This window comes from Capricornis sumatraensis, chromosome 3 (assembly GCF_032405125.1).
Source record: "Capricornis sumatraensis isolate serow.1 chromosome 3, serow.2, whole genome shotgun sequence".
Classification (NCBI taxonomy): domain Eukaryota; kingdom Metazoa; phylum Chordata; class Mammalia; order Artiodactyla; family Bovidae; genus Capricornis; species Capricornis sumatraensis.
In genome coordinates this window covers 74,287,788-74,304,539 of record NC_091071.1, presented here as the reverse complement: position 1 = coordinate 74,304,539, position 16,752 = coordinate 74,287,788, and the positions used below count along the sequence as shown (strand labels likewise).

Genomic DNA, 16,752 nt, shown 5'->3' with positions numbered 1-16,752 from the left:
TCCCAAACTATAGAGATGCCTGTGACTACATTTTATTACATGAAAAAAACTATTTGTGCGTATCTTTAAAATTAATTTTACTAATGAAAATTAATGCTTAAGATTTAAAAGTTTTTCAAACAGAAAGTATTTTACAGAGTATTATGTATGTGACCAAATAAAAACAAGACAAAAAATTTGGAAAAATAAATGAGAAAGGGAAAATTAACTTGCATACACTAATGTTATAAAACACTACCACTAACAAACTCACATTTTGATCTCCTAGTTCAGAGTCCACATGGTTTTAGTGATTCATTTCTTTCTTAAAGTTATATATAAAAAAAATGAAGTGCCATGAAAAGTAGTTAAAGTGACTATTATTTTCCAAGGAGAAATGAGAAAAAATTGAAAATGTAGGCCATAAATTTAGTTTTCTTTATGTTTTAGGAACTCATTATCTTAAAAGAGCTGGTCCTTAACTGAAACTGGCCAAAGAGATGAGAAACTGGGAACCCAAGAGCAGTGAAATAACTAACTCCCAGACCAAAGGTAAAATAAAACCAAAACAATAAAAAACAAAATCTGGGCTCTAATCAATATTTTTCCAAAATGGTTTGGATCAGCAGCCCAAGAGTCTCTCTGATTGATCTCAAAGGCTCTTCTAAGAACTGCATTTTCCCTTCCCCTGACTGGTATCTGTCTAGGCTAGTTTATGATTCAATGGCCTGCAGCACTGTATTATTTTTTAAAACACCATCCCACTTTAAGAAAGTATTTGTTTATTTGGAATTAAGTCCTATTAATGGTGACTTTAATCTCATTAAGTTAAAGTAGACATAAAACATATAAGGAAGTTCCTTTTCCTAGTAATTTCTGCCATTATCTCCTTCTTCCTCTAGAAGAAGTACACACGATATAAGCCATATAGAGAAACCAAGTATTGGAATATTAAACAACGCTTTTAAACTAATTTAACTCTTCAGTAATATTAAGGGGTTGTGTTGGTTAGATTGAATATTTAGGGGTAAATGTAAGTTGGACATGGGATCTTGTGAGCCCAAGCTAATCTTTCATGGGTTATAAACAGTTGATTATTAGGTGAAATCTTTACTTTCTGAAACTTTTAACATTTCGGGGACATGTAAAAAAGGTGAAAAGGAAGTAAGAGGGATTATATCGGGCTTTGAATTATTGACACTCCCTCAGCTTTATCAATATAGGAATCTTCTTTGATAGCTTGAACTTCCCTGTCACCATCTACCATATGAGTATCTGAAGTATTTTTGTCATTTTGCCTCAAACGGTAACTTTTATAAGCACGCTGAATGATGGTTGCTGAGACTACCTCTTGTTTTCGTTTCAGAGTAGTTGTAATTGGCTCATATGTGATCTTAAAAGTGTTAGCTAATGTAAATCCTGATTCCATCTCTGAAAGAACTTTCTCCATGCTCAGATCTTTACCCAAAACTCTCTTTGTTAAAGCAAGTAAGACGTCAAGGCAATGGATTCTGTCTCCAACAGCCATGGGAAGATCCATGGCAACAAGCTGGCCCTTGTTTGGTTTTGCCATGAAAAGAGGAGGATCCAGAGCAGCTGCAAAGTCTGAAAGCTTGCTAGAGTCTATATACTGGGTTCTATCAGGATCGAACCTCTTCCATACCTGAAAGAATTTCCTGAAATCTTCCTCACTCAATGTCTTGGCTTTTTTTTTAGAAGCAATATTTAAAAACTCCATGACAACAACGATGTACATGTTTACAATGATCAGCCTAGTTAAGAGGATGTAACTGACAAAATAAATAATGCCAAGAAAGGGATTGCCACAGTCTCCTCTAACCTGAGTCCCAGGGTTAATTTTATCAGGATCACAGTCAGACAATTTACTATTGAAAATTGCATTGAGCATCCCATCCCAACCAGCAAATATTGTAACTCGGAAAAGACAGAGCATACTGCTGCCAAAGGTTTCAAAGTTGGACATATCATCAATTCCAGCTTCCTTTTTAACATACGCAAAATTGTACATTCCGAAGATGGCGTAGATAAACATGATCAGGAAGATGAGAAGACTGATGTTCAACAAGGCGGGGAGGGACAGCATCAAAGGAAGCAGCAGATTATGGAACAGCTTTAGTCCTTTCTCAGGATGCAGAATGTGGATGATCCGTGAGAGAAGTATCAGTTGCACAAGGGAAGGAGATACAAGGTAATATCCTACCATCAGAGGCAGAAATAGTCCTTGGTGTAGGAAAAAATAAAGCAGGCAATACAATTATTTAGAGGAATATAAATTATTTTACATTTGTTTTTTTCTATATGTTCAGATAATTGATCCTTCCCCTATAACATTTGGCACATTTAAAGTTTGGCTTAGCAAATACTAATAGTGGCAATGTTCAGCGTCTAACAAATTTGGATGAGAATTATTTCTACCATCATTTCCAGAGTATTAGGGATCAGATACTTCTGGAGCCACAGATGGCATGTATCCATATGTAGGACAATAGTCATATTTTTTTTTTCTGATTGCAGTTAGATCCAGCAATTTAGTTCAAACCAACTTTTACTGGATACCTAATAAAGGTACCATGAAAATATGCAAAGATAAATGACATGACCTCTATCCTCAAAGACCATATCATATAGACAGTAGAGGTAGACATTTAAACTAATTATCATGCAAAGCAGAAAGACTTAGTTGGTGAATATAATTGAAAAAATACTTTGCATTCAGATTCATAGATTATAATTTGGTTTATTGACTTCATAAATACCATATGGACCCTTAGGAACTTTAAATGTGAATAAACAAGTCTCAGTCTAGAATTTTTTTTTCTTACTGCGGTGAGAAGAGAACTATGAGAGTGAGACATATAACTGTAAGACAAGGTGAAATTATAATTACCATAAACAAGCATAAGGAATGTTCTCTGGAAGTACTGGAGACAGTGTGGTTCATTCTGAGTTGAAAAGATGGAGAAGGGGAAAACGCTATGGACCTTCTAAATGAGACGGTGTGTTTGCTGAATATGGCAGGATCGTGTCTCACATTTCTGTTAATTTGTTACTGGCAATGATGGCATTCTCTCTGATGTTATATCTTACATATATCCCCCTCTCCACAGCGCTTTAGTGAACCTTCTACTCTGACTCAAATTTTCATTTCTCTTCAATCTTCCAAACTCTTACATTATGCAGGACGTTTCCCTCTTTAATTGTAAACACATCTTTACTCCCTGTTCACTAAGATTTTAGATAAGAAAGGAAGTGAAGAAAATTGTCTCTATCTTGAGGATACTACTTCCCCTCAAGCACAGACAGATCATTCTTTCCCACTCAACATTTCTCAGTGTAGAAAGATGGAATGAGCAAGCATCTTTCCATCTTTCTAATGTGATTTCCAGATACTTCTCCTTTACATTAATTTTATAAAGACAAAAATTTTGACAGTTTGTGGATCATGCCATTCAGCTATACTATCTCCTACCATTCCTTAGCTCTATGATCTGTTCATTCCCCCTCATTCATATTTATTGCAGACTTTAGTACACGGCTCACTGTTATCCATTCCACCCCAGCACCTACCATCAACAGTCCATTGCAGGGCTAGTCTTTCAACCTTTGGCTTTGTTAACATTAATACTACCCATCATTTTACTTTAGTTATACCTATCTATCAGTATGTTCTGGAGAAGGCAATGGCACCCCACTCCAGTACTCTTGCCTGGAAAATCCCATGGATGGAGGAGCCTGGTGGGCTGCAGTCCATGGGGTCGCTAAGAGTTGGACACGACTGAGCGACTTCACTTTCACTTTTCACTTTCATGCATTGGAGAACGAAATGGCAACCCACTCCAGTATTCTTGCCTAGAGAATCCCAACGACAGGGGAGCCTGGTAGACTGCCATCTATGGGGTTGCACAGAATCGGACATGACTGAAGCGACTTAGCAGCAGCATCAGTATGTTCTGAACCCAGGATAGCTGACCTTCTGAGATTTCAAAGTTAAACATTTTGTCTCAGACTGCAACTTCCTCTCCTTCTAGATGTCTGATTCAATTACTCTTATTTCAACCTACAGGGCTCCTTACTTTCATTTTCCGCCGTTTTCCTCCTTTCAGCTCTCTCCTGACTTCATGTACTTTTCTCAGAAGCTTCTTGCAACTATCAGTGCTGCTTGCAGTGCCTCAATTACCAGCTGAACGAGTTAATTTTCTGCAGGTACAACTGGGCAGAAAGTTTATCCACATTTTCACTACTAACTGCATAGAATAGTACTTGACAGTAACTCTGAGGTACTGTCCACACTCTTACGGAGATAACATTCTAGTATGTGTCTTATGGGAGGCAGACAGTGAGCCTTTTCAGCCTAGAACACTTTTATCCTAGATTCTTGGCTACCTGCTTAACCAGAGGGTCTCCATTTAGTTTTCTGCCTCTTCTGTGATGCTTTCTCTGACCTCTACTTACTGATTATGTGCGTCTCACTTTGTGTGCTGCCGTGGCACCCTGTGCGTCTTCCCTTCAGTTCAGTTCAGTTCAGTCGCTCAGTCGTGTCCGACTCTCTGCGACCCCATGAATGGCAGCACGCCAGGCCTCCCTGTCCATCACCAACTCCCGGAGTTCACTCTGACTCACGTCCATCGAGTCAGTGATGCTTCTTCCCTTACCAATACCTTAATAGCACATTAAAATGTACTATTTAATTATCTGTATCCTTTGATAGATTATAGACTATGTATATACAGGAATTATGCCTACCTCATTTGCTACTGAATTCTTTGCATATTGCATAATATCTGTTCACAAAGAGGATAATCAAATATATTTGTTAAATAAAGGACTGAAATCTCCAGAGTAAGAGAAAACTTGTGACCAATTCATAAAAGCCTAAAACTCTAGTGTTGTGAAAGTAGTAAACAATTTTAGAGATTAGAGGAAAGAAAATGAGTCTGAAAGGTTCTGTCACACTAAAACATAAAGGTCCTACTAGTGTCATCTTGAATAATGTATGTGATATACTGAAGGGATAATTAAGCATTTACCACGTGGTCTGTGTAATAAAGTCTATGTATTAACTCAGAAAGTATTTTTGAGTATGTTATATATCTGTCAGGCATATGTACATGTGTAAATGTAAAAATGTAAGGCATTCCCTGGTGACTCAGATGGTAAAGAATCTGTCTGCAGTGTGGGAGTTTGATCCCTGGGTCAGGAAGATCCTTGGGAGATAGGAATGGCTACCCACTCCAGTATTCCTTGGGGGAAGTTGGGCCTTTCCTGGTGTCCCAGATGGACTAACACTTTCACTTTTTTCCAGGCATTCCTGCTGGAAATAAAGAGTCTCTCACCTGTTGTGTTTATTAAGAGACTATACCTCAGAAGATGATTACTATAAGAGGTTGACTGAATTAATATTATTACAAATGAAAATCTGATTAAACAAAATCTTACCTGTAATAGAGAAAACAACCACCATGAAGTCAAAAATGTTCCATCCACTGGTGAAATAGTTACAATGGAAAACGATGAGCTTTAGTACACATTCTCCAATATATAGCACAACATAAACTGAGTTAATCCAAAACAGAGCAGTGTCGATTTTTGGGTTCTGTTCATCACTTTGTATCATAATGGTTATTGCTTGGAAACATATAAGAGTCATAATGATGATATTAAAAACTCGACTTGTTACCAAGTCAAAGATGAATCGTTGGAACTTGTTCTGTGTATAAAGGAAAAAGGTGTAATATTCTTATTAGTAAGATATTTATACACATTGTCTTTAGATTTACAACTTCCCTCCCAGCATAAACAGTAGAATTCATGAAGATGAAGATGTTACCAAACTATAATTACAGCATAGAGTAAAGCAAATAAACAAAAAGACCATCAAGAGCTGTGTCAAGGAACACCTTTAAAAAATTATGTCAGAAGCACTAGCTGTTAAGAATTTTTAAAACACATCTTCATTTGTAATAGAGAACATATAAAGGAAACTTTTTCAGAAAGCTAAAAAAATCTAGATGTTTCTTTACTTCTGGGAGAGGTACTGGTTTTTGACAGTCTTCATACATCAGCTTCTTCAGTGCACGGTACTGTTTCTTCTGTTTGACTGTTATAAAGATATTTGAGCCTCCCTGGTAAAGCAATGAAAGAAAAAGATATTAAAATCATATTTCATCCACATTTCACCTTATATTAACATGCATTTTCTGAAGCTTGGCAATTATTGATATAATCCTCTAAAGAATGCTTAACTGCAGTGAACTATATAATGTTTAAACATGTCTGACTCTCTGCACAAAAATCCATACAAAATACAGAGTATACACTGGAAAAGATTGATATTCAATTATATTTTGATGCATTTTGCTGTGGGTAGTCAACCCTATTTTAACTTTTTAGTTACTGGGACCTACCTCTTGTTAGAGACAAAAGAGAAACAGCAGAGGATATCTGGAAAGGTTACTAAGAATAGTTAACCTCAAAAGCTGAACTTGATTTGTACCTTTCAATAATCAAGAAAAAATAAAATTGTATACTTGTTTTTATACGTTCACAGGTTACTTACTTTACCAAATACTATCAGAAGATATCTTTTCATTATTATTCCAAAAGCACCTAGTGCTTACCCCTACATAATACCTTCTAGGAATTATTCATTTTTGTGTTTCTACTGTTAATTTCAGTATCTTATATAGAAAAAGCAAAGTGAATAAGAGGTGAACATTTAATGCGTTAATCTAGGAGTTACGAATTGTTACTGCCCATGTCAGGACTGGGTCACTTAAATTGACGGGGTTCACCAATTTGAAGCACCTGGGCAAATCCTAGGATTTTATTCCATTGGACTGAAATCCTTAAGAAGCTGAAGCATACAGTCCAATGACCACTGATCCTTCTGCATACTTGCATGCTAACTAACTTCAGTCTCTCTAAGCCCATCTAATTACTCTAATCCTATCTAATTATTGCAGACTCGGAATGATTTGTTTACCAGATTCTACACCACATTGATGACTTTGCTAAACACAAAATTTCAAGATTAAACTATTCTTTTCTTTGATTCACTAAAAGGCATTTCTACACTTAATAGAAAGTAGATCCCTAAGGTTAAAATAAGTGGATTTACATGACATTTGAGGCATTTGTATTAAAGAAGCCCTGAAGGGAGTCTTTGTGTGGAGATGACACTGAACACGGGTTTTTCAATTCTGCCTCTGAATTTTCTTATTTGTTCCAAGGAACTCCTATTTAGGTCACCTAGTTAGGGTTTATGACCCTCTACTTTTAGCAGAAAAAGTCATTTCAACTGACAAAGATGTCTCTGCTGGGTACAATTTTGAATCACTTTGAGTACATCAAAGAATAAAAAAGTGTGGTTTGTTTTTCTTGAACATCTTCACATATTTGTGCAGATAGAAAACTGCTTTTTCAGCATGTCATGATTTACAAACACATACATGGAAACAGTTGTAAAGTTTAATGTTTAAACTTGTCTGTACTTATTTGAATATAGAAAATAACGTAAAGATAAACATTTTAGTAATATTCAATCTGCAGGAACATAAATAACTTTTTAAAGATGAGTACCAGATAAAAATGCTATTAAGCTGAATCTAAAACCAATTATTTGAAGCAATGCCCCCCCATGGGCATTAATTGAGAAAGCATATTTATACTTATCTTTATTTTATGCTTGTGGAAATTGGCAATAATAGCACCAATCAACATACTCAGAGGAAGCAATAATCCAATGATAATAAAGTCAATAAAGTAACAATACATATAGATGCTGTTTTCAAAATGAGGTTGCATATCTACCTAAAAATTTAAAAAAAATAAGCAAAATAAGGCAGAGCACAGAGGATTTTTAGGTCAGTGAAAATATTCTATATGATACCCTTATAACTAAGGGTATATGTTATTATACATTTGTCCAAACCCATAGAATGCACAACACTGAGTGAATTTTGGGTGATCATGGTGTGTTAGTGTAGGTTTATCTTTGGTAAAAAATATAACATTGTGGTGAGTGATATCAATAATGAGGAAGCTATGCATTTGTGAGGATAAGGGTATATGGGAAATCTCTGTAACTCCCTCTCAATGTTGTAGATCTAAAACTGCTCTGAAAAAAAATATGTTTTTTAAAATAAAATACATGAAAAAGTGAGAAAATAGCAAAATATTGACACTGACTTTTTAAAACGTAAGATTTAGAAAACACTTTACGACAAGAAAATCCAACAGTGCTACTTGAGGCAGTATTTCCTCTTTGTTCTTTGGTGAAGAGATAGCACTGCTTTTATTTGAATTTTAAATTTTATTGCATTGGTTTAATCATTGTTATGATAATCTTCAAATGTGCCTATTGGGCTTCAACCATTGTATATAATTCTGGAAGGAGTTCATTGTTCATGAAATATTCAATCTGAAATGAACTTTCTGTCTAGCACAAGCATTTGCTATTACCATGTTAATTACTCAATTATTGCTTGTGTCCTGTCCTTGAATTGCAAAAATGACTTAGCCAACCTTAAGGATGGTTCTAGGATTGTACCGTACTTACATCAGTAGAATCAACTGCTGAATTCATAATAGTGATCCATCCATTAAATGTTGCCTGTAAAAATGGCATGTATCTAATTCTTATGGAAATCTTACACTTTGAGGCAAATAAAAATTAAATGTCAATGTTATTAATATAGTAAAACATTTGATTAGTAGGGTCAATCACACTTCAAAATACTGTGTAAATGAGATCTTTACCACTTTCATTATTACATTTATAGTCTATTAAAAACTATTTAAAGCTATGTAGTTTATTTGTAGTAACTTAAAATATTTTAAGACAGTATAAATAAAAAGAGAGAGCTGGTTAGATAGATGGATAAATGGTAAATAACTACATGCTGCCTACGTGTCATGCTGCTGCTGCTGCTAAGTCGCTTCAATCGTGTCCGACTCTGTGCGACCCCATAGACGGCGGCCCACCAGGCTCCCCCATCCCTGGGATTCTCCAGGCAAGAACACTGGAGTGGGTTGCCATTTCCTTCTCCAATGCATGAAAGTGAAAAGTGAAAGTCAAGTCACTCAGTCGTGTCTGACTCAGTGACCCCATGGACTGCAGCCTACTAGGCTCCTCTATCCATGGGATTTTCCAGGCAAGAGTACTGGAGTGGGGTGCCATTGCATTCTCCACCTAAGTGTCATAGTTACTTGTAATTGCTATATGTGTGCTTTACTATGAGGGAGGTAAGACAGGAAAGATGCTAGATGTTGGCGGACTGAAGAGTCATTCTTCAAAGCACTGAGTAGAAACAAAACAGCAGCAACCTGAGATGGATCAAAAATTGTGTACCTATTGTCTGATCAGTGGAGGAGGCAATAGGTTTGGTCAATACACGTCATTTCTTCTGTTAACCTCCTTCTACCTTTATCTCCATTTCCTTTTTCCAACAGAGCAAGGACTTACACTTTTGCCTTTCTAAATGAGCTTAGTATACTATGTCCCATAACCTATATCACTAACAATTGCTAAGATAAGTTACAACTAACTTTATTAAGATCCACATTTTGTCCTTTATGTTCACCTACAACATGAATAAACATAATTCAAAACTTCAAACATGTACTTACTACTTGAAGCAGTGAAAGAAAACTGATTCCAACATTATCAAAATTTAGTTTTGCATTCTCCCATGGCATGGATTCATTAAATACAAGGGTTTCACACTGACTTCTGTTCATGACTTCAGATAGAGGAAACCTTTCTCCACTTGTTGGGTCAATGCACTCATAGAATTTGCCAGCAAATAAGTGAACTCCTATGATGCCAAAAGCCAGCCAGATCATAAGGCAGACCAGAAACACACTCAATGCGGGTAAAGTTGTTTTAATCAAAGCGCTCACTACCACCTGGCATATAAAAGACAAACATATAAACTTTCAGTAAGAAATGTGAAAGTATTTTAATCAAATTGGGAATATTTGCTAATGTAATATCATATTGAAATAATTTTGCACTAAAAATGATTAAAATGCAATGGAGCTGATTAGCATAAATACTCAAATCAATAATTATTTCACTGATTAACATGTTTATCCATCTCTTATACTGTACCAGAAATAAGCAAAACAAGTGAACCTGTGTAAATGTATGAGATTATTTAGAAAGCACATAAAATGAGAGTGAAAAGAACCTAGGCCTAAGTCTTGGGGATCCTAACTTCAGGGATTATTAACCTACACAGTGGAGGGAAATTAAGAGGAAGATCAGAAGACTGTAGATCAGTGAAGCCAAGGCAAGTGACTATTTAAAGAAACACTGAGTGGGCACTGTGCTTCTCAAAAATCACAGACCTCTCTGAACCACTGTCTCTGGTGAACCACTTCAGAGTGGGAAGTCTGGGCAATGAATCTACTGCCTATACTTAAATAAGCAGCAATCATCTATAATCACTGTCTCCATTTTCTCAGGTCCCTTTATTCCTTAATTATTATATTCAGAATTTTATTCCTATCATTTCACTAAAGCTCTTCAGTTCAGTTCAGTTCAGTCGCTCAGTCGTGTCCGACTCTTTGCGACCCCATGAATCGCAGCACGCCAGGCCTCCCTGTCCATCACCATCTCCCAGAGTTCACTCAGACTCATGTCCATCAAGTCAGTGATGCCATCCAGCCATCTCATCCTCTGTCGTCCCCTTCTCCTCCTGCCCCCAATCCCTCCCAGCATCAGAGTCTTTTCCAATGAGTCAACTCTTCACATGAGGTGGCCAAAGTACTGGAGCTTCAGCTATAGCATCATTCCTTCCAAAGAAATCCCAGGGCTGATCTCCTTCAGAATGGACTGGTTGGATCTCCTTGCAGTCCAAGGGACTCTCAAGAGTCTTCTCCAACACCACAGTTCAAAAGCATAAATTCTTCGGCACTCAGCCTTCTTCACAGTCCAACTCTCACATCTATACATGACCGCAGGAAAAACCATAGTCTTGACTAGATGAACTAAAGCTCTTATGCAAATGTAAACCAGTGGCTATACTCAATGCAATATTCTCCGTCTTTGCTTTCTCTTTATCTTTCCTTTATCATTACACTTGACTCCCTTTCCACAGCCTCCCTTCCTTCTCTCTTTTCCCCCTACCTCGAGGCACCATTCTCTTTCCTATCATTCCTTCTATCAGCCATTACTGAAAGTGTAGCCATTTGTCTGTACTTTCTTTTTATAGATTTCTGTCCTTGAATTAATATTTTTACATTTAATTGTACTTCTAATTACATTTAGTTTCATTTCTAAACCTTTAAGTCACGGATCCTTTGTGGACAACTAGATATTTTCAAGGATACGCTGATGCCTCTGATGAAAACAAGTCTATTAGAAAATATACACAAATGTTAAGAATAAAAGAAATATATATAGTTGAAATAAATATTTCAGTAATAAGAGCACCTGAAGACCTGAAGCTTATTAAATACATAAAACTTTAATTTCATAATCATGTACCTTCCTTATACATTCATAATAAATCTTCAGAATTAATTCAACTACAGAACTTCCAGAGGATGAGATGAGGATTAAGATCTGGATCTGACTCTGACCTAAACATAATTATTTATCTGATCTCAAATTATCCATGGCTACTATCTCATTGCCATTCTAATTAATGTATGGCATCAAATAGTACAGGACTTGATTTCTGACAGAGGCACTTTTCCTAGCAAATCACTTCCTAAAATTGTCTGTGTTTCTATAAATTGAGGGAAGACAATTTGCTGATTTTGAAACTCTCTTTTCCATTCTATGTATCTAAATTGATTAGAAAAAAAATACACAGTATGTTGGAATGTTTTTAAAATTGTTATTTTAGTTACATTTATTATCTAATTTGTGTGTGTTAGTATGTATATATATATATTTCACTTTCAGTTCAGTTCAGTCGCTCAGTCGTGTCTGACTCTTTGAGACCCCATGGACTGCAGCATGCCAGGCCTCCCTGTCCATTACCAACTCCCGGAGTTTACTCAAACTCATGTCCATTGCGTTGGTGATGCCATCCAGCCATCTCATCCTCTGTTGTCCACTTCTCCTCTTGCCTTCAATCTTTCCCAGCATCAGGGTCTTTTCAAGTGAGTCAGCTCTTCGTGTCTGGTGGCCAAAGTATTGGAGTTTCAGCCTCAGCATCAGTCCTTCCAGTGAATATTCAAGACTGATTTCCTTTAGGATGGACTGGTTAGATCTCCTTGTAGTCCAAGGGACTCTCAAGAGTCTTCTCCAACACCACAGTTCAAAGGCATCAGTTCTCTGGTGCTCAGCCTTTTCTATGGTCCAACTCTCACATCTATACATGACTACGGGAAAAACCATAGCCTTGACTAGACAGACCTTTGTTGGCAAAGTAATGTCTCTGCTTTTGAATTTTCTATCTAGGTTGGTCATAACTTTCCTTCCAAGGAGTAAGCATCTTTTAATTTCATGGCTGCAGTCACCATCTGCAGTGATTTTGGAGCCCAAAAAAATAAAGTCTGACACTGTTTCCACTGTTTCCCCATCTATTTCCCATGAAGTGTTGGGACCAGATGCCATGATCTTCATTTTCTGAATGTTGAGCTTTAAGCCAACTTTTTCACTCTCCTTATTCACTTTCATCAAGAGGCTCTTTAGTTCTTCTTCACTTTCTGCCTAAGGTTGGTGTTATTTGCATATCTGAGGTTATTGATATTTCTCCTGGCAATCTGGATTCCAGCTTGTGCTTCATCTAGCCCAGCATTTCTCATGATGTACTCTGCATATAAGTTAAATAAGCAGGGTGACAATATACAGCCTTGACGTAGTCCTTTTCCTATTTGGAACCACTCTGTTGTTCCATGTCCAGTTCTAACTGTTGCTTCCTGACCTGCATACAGATTTCTCAAGAGGCAGGTCAGGTGGTCTAAACTAAAATAAAAAATGTTATTTTAGTTACATTTATTATCTAATTTGTGTGTGTTAGTATATATATGTGTATATATATTTTACTTTAGGCATAACTTACAAAAATTGTGTAAGTTTAAGATGTACAAGATGATGTGAAATGACTCCCACAATCACACTAATTAACACATCCATCACCTCACAAAGTTACCTTTTGGGATAAATGGTGAAAAACATTTAAGTTGTACTCCCTTAGAAAATTTCAAGTATATAATGTAGTACTACTAACTGTAATCATGATACTGTATAGTAAATTCCCCAGACCTTATTAATTTTATATGAGAAAGTTTTGGATCCTTTGATCAACATCTCCCCATTACCTTCACCCACAGCCCATGTTTTAATAGGCTATGTGTAGTTTATAGCCCTAGAATATTGTATGAAATCTTTCTATCACTAAACTGAATGTTCATTGGAAATTTGGCTTTTGTATTAATAAAGACACAAATGAGAAGACAACAAAGATTATTAATTTATGGATATTTATTAATCTCAAATAAAAACCTCTAGTTTAGATTAGAAACTTTTCTCTTACCTTCATTTTTTCAAATTGAGATAGAACTCTGAGTGCCCGAAGGAATTTAATGGAAACAAGTGGTTTTAGTTCTTCCCGAGATTTGCCTATTAAACTAAGACAGAACACCTGGATATATATAGATAAAAAATTGAATAGAATTTAATTTTAGATTTAATCAAAACAACCTGTAAATGAACATTTATTACAGAAAATTACAGTCAAAGCCTACTAAAATTTTTAAAAGTATTCCAAAGCTATTTAAAAACTATTTTAAAAAATTCAAAAGTATTTTTTGAATAATAAATAATAATAAATAATAAATGTTATTGAGACAAAAATTTGTGTATTTGAGATTCTTTATGGTCTAAGATTAATATTTACATCATTTTTATTTTAAAATTAGATTAAGAATCAGTTTCATGATTATTTGCAATATAGTAATAGTACATAGTATATTCTTTAAAACAGAATTTAGAATACGTTTTCATATGAATCCAAATATATATATATATAGTTAAGACGATATGCAAAATAGGATTTCAGATAAAAGGCATCAAGGAGGAAATGAATATTGTTAAGTTCAAATAGTAGTTACAAAAAATAAGGATTCTAAGGTGATTTTTTAAAAGTAAACATACATGCATAAATATGATTCAATACTAATAAAAATGAATGCTGATTGGGCAAGGTGGTATAGTTACGATTAATTTTGTTGTACCTTCATTTTTCTATATTTTCAAAGTAACATAAATGAAAAAAATTATTCTCTTTTAACCTATACTGAAGAGGCTCAAAGTGGGCTTCAAAGTAAGGATATCATTTATATACAGATGGGAGAATGCAGATACCAAAGAACGATAACCAAGAAACAGGAAGGTGGGTTGCAGGTATAATGTGGTATCATTGAAATAGAAGGTTAATTTTCAAGAATTAATTTAGAAGACAAAGGTCAGATATTGTAAGTCATTATTTATGGACTGCCTAGGTTCTAGGCATATAGGGTAAGGAGAGAACAAAATTGAGAAAATATTTTGGCTTAATGGAGCTTATTTTTCTTGTTATGTGGAGAACAGAATATATGTGTGCAGTGGTGGAACTACTGTAGTGATTCACATGTTCTGGTACCTTGGATCAGTGTGCTACTGGTGAAGTTTATGATGGAAAAGTGCTCAGATGCTCAGTTGTATCCAACTCTTTGCAATTCCATGGACTGTAGCTGGCCAGGCTCCTCTGTCCATGGGATTCTCCAGGCAAGAATACTGGAGTGGGTAGCCATTTCCTCCTCCAGGGGATCATCTTGATCCAGGAATCGAACTCCTGTCTCTTAAGTTTCCTATATTCAGCAGGCAGATTCTTTACCACTAGGGCCATATGGGAACCTCGAAGTTTATGTTGGTGATGGTGATGGTGATGGTGAAGTCGCTCAGTTGTGTCCGACTCTTTGCAACCTCGTGGACTGTAGCCTACCAGGCTCCTCCATCCATGGGGTTCTCCAGGCAAGAATACTGGAGTGGATTGCCATTTCCTTCTCCAGGGGATCTTCCTGACCCAGGGATCGAACCCAGGTCTCCCACATTGGAGGCAGACACTTTAACCTCTGAGCCATCCGTGAATTTTAAATGTATGATTTAAAGGTAGAGCCAATAGAATTTGAATATTTTATAATGATAATATTTTCAAAATATTGTTCAATAAGCCTATTCTCTTAGCAGCAGGTTTATAGGTAATGATTAGAAAAATCCAGGAGTTAAGTGCTGAACTGTTAAAATTTTAAAATGGAAAGTATGGGTACTAAACATTACATATAAAGAGATATGGGATATTGGTGACTGAGAATGTATAGAGAAAGGTAAAAGAAAGATATACATAAATCAAAAAGAAAGAGTAAGAGTAAAGAAGGTAGAGTAAACAAATAGCCTTTAAAATTTTTCATTAAAATACGTACAATAACAACCATGAAGTCTAGTTTGTACCAGCCATTAGTGAAATAGGCTTTAAAACCATATGCCATCCACTTTAGAAGCATTTCCAGAATAAAGATGTAAGTGAAGATCATATCAGCATATTCTAATAAGATTTTAATAGTCTTTCTCTGATCAATATATATATCTTCAAAAGCCTGTGGGTAAAATATTTAAAGATCAATGGACATGTAATTTCTAAAAACTCTTCTGGCAAAGTGGGGAATGAAATCCCATCTCCAGATGGTGACCACTGTCATAGACTGCAGTCTCAAGGGCTTGTACACTTGGTTTGAGTTTATTCACACAATCCATATCCATTTTCTGATCCCATGCCTGTAGCAGACATCATTAATTGATTCCAGAACCTCTGCTTATAGAGTCTGAACTTAACCTCATAATTGTTCTAAACAGTGAACTGAAAAGTCTCGCTCAAATCAGTTATTCAAACTTAGATGGAATCTTTAGTCATATCTGACCTGGTTCTTATCTCTTATAGCCATCTCACAGATACATGTCATTGTGAATAAAGGAGTAGAGGTAAGCAAACAAAGAAAACCCCTAAACTTGTGTTTTCAGAAATCCATACAGCTATTACAAGAAAAGTCACAAAGTGTGTCAGATAAACCAGCAGAAATAAATGAATATGAAATAAGATTATAATGTTTTTCTAATGTTTCTCAGTTTTAATAGATCAACCTCAGTTTTACTCTGGAGGAAGCAAAGTCTGATAATGTCATTCAAATTAATTTCATAGCAATTTTTAGCATTGAAAAAAGGCAATAAAGTATCAATAACCTCAGGCAGACTTTTTGCAAAGTGCAACAGAGGTCAAAGATTAAACATGGATAAAAATAATCATATATAAACAAAGGTGTGATTCTTGAAAACCTATTGCTAAATAAAAGTGTATATAAAATAATAGAATTAACTGGCTCAATTGAACCAATTATGGACTAAAGTATCCTTTAAAACAGATTATAAATATCATTCAAAGTTATTCTAAAGTACTATTTATTAAGTGGATTTACCTACTGAAAAGGTACATAATGCAAAATAATATAAGAAGATATGCAGAAGCCTCTATTTCAATTAAAACATTAAAAAAAATAGGCAATCCAGGGACTTTGCAGGTGGCTCAGTGGTAAAGAATCTGCCTACCAATACAGGGGACACAAGTTTGATCCCTGGTCCAGGAAGATCCCGCATGCCACAGGACAGCTAAGCCCATGTGCCACAACTGCTGAGTCCGAGCTCTAGAGCCTGTGCTCCACAACCAGAGAAGCTCCCACAGTGCGGAGCCCGGGCACCTCAGC

The 16,752-nt window shown here is 35.8% G+C and overlaps 1 protein-coding gene across 1 annotated transcript in view; it reads right to left on the bottom strand.

Annotated features, from left to right (window-relative positions):
- Positions 1-1,153: 1,153 nt before the first annotated feature.
- The window catches only part of SCN7A (sodium voltage-gated channel alpha subunit 7), a 60,955-nt gene continuing 45,356 nt past the window's right edge, over positions 1,154-16,752 (bottom strand). Inside the window, exons 18-25 of the mRNA XM_068968455.1 lie at positions 15,421-15,594; positions 13,494-13,601; positions 9,628-9,906; positions 8,554-8,611; positions 7,672-7,805; positions 6,021-6,125; positions 5,437-5,707; positions 1,154-2,220 (exon numbers count right to left, since the gene is read on the bottom strand). Coding sequence (XP_068824556.1) covers positions 1,154-2,220; positions 5,437-5,707; positions 6,021-6,125; positions 7,672-7,805; positions 8,554-8,611; positions 9,628-9,906; positions 13,494-13,601; positions 15,421-15,594 — 2,196 coding nt within the window. The remainder of the gene's footprint in view (positions 2,221-5,436; positions 5,708-6,020; positions 6,126-7,671; positions 7,806-8,553; positions 8,612-9,627; positions 9,907-13,493; positions 13,602-15,420; positions 15,595-16,752) is intronic.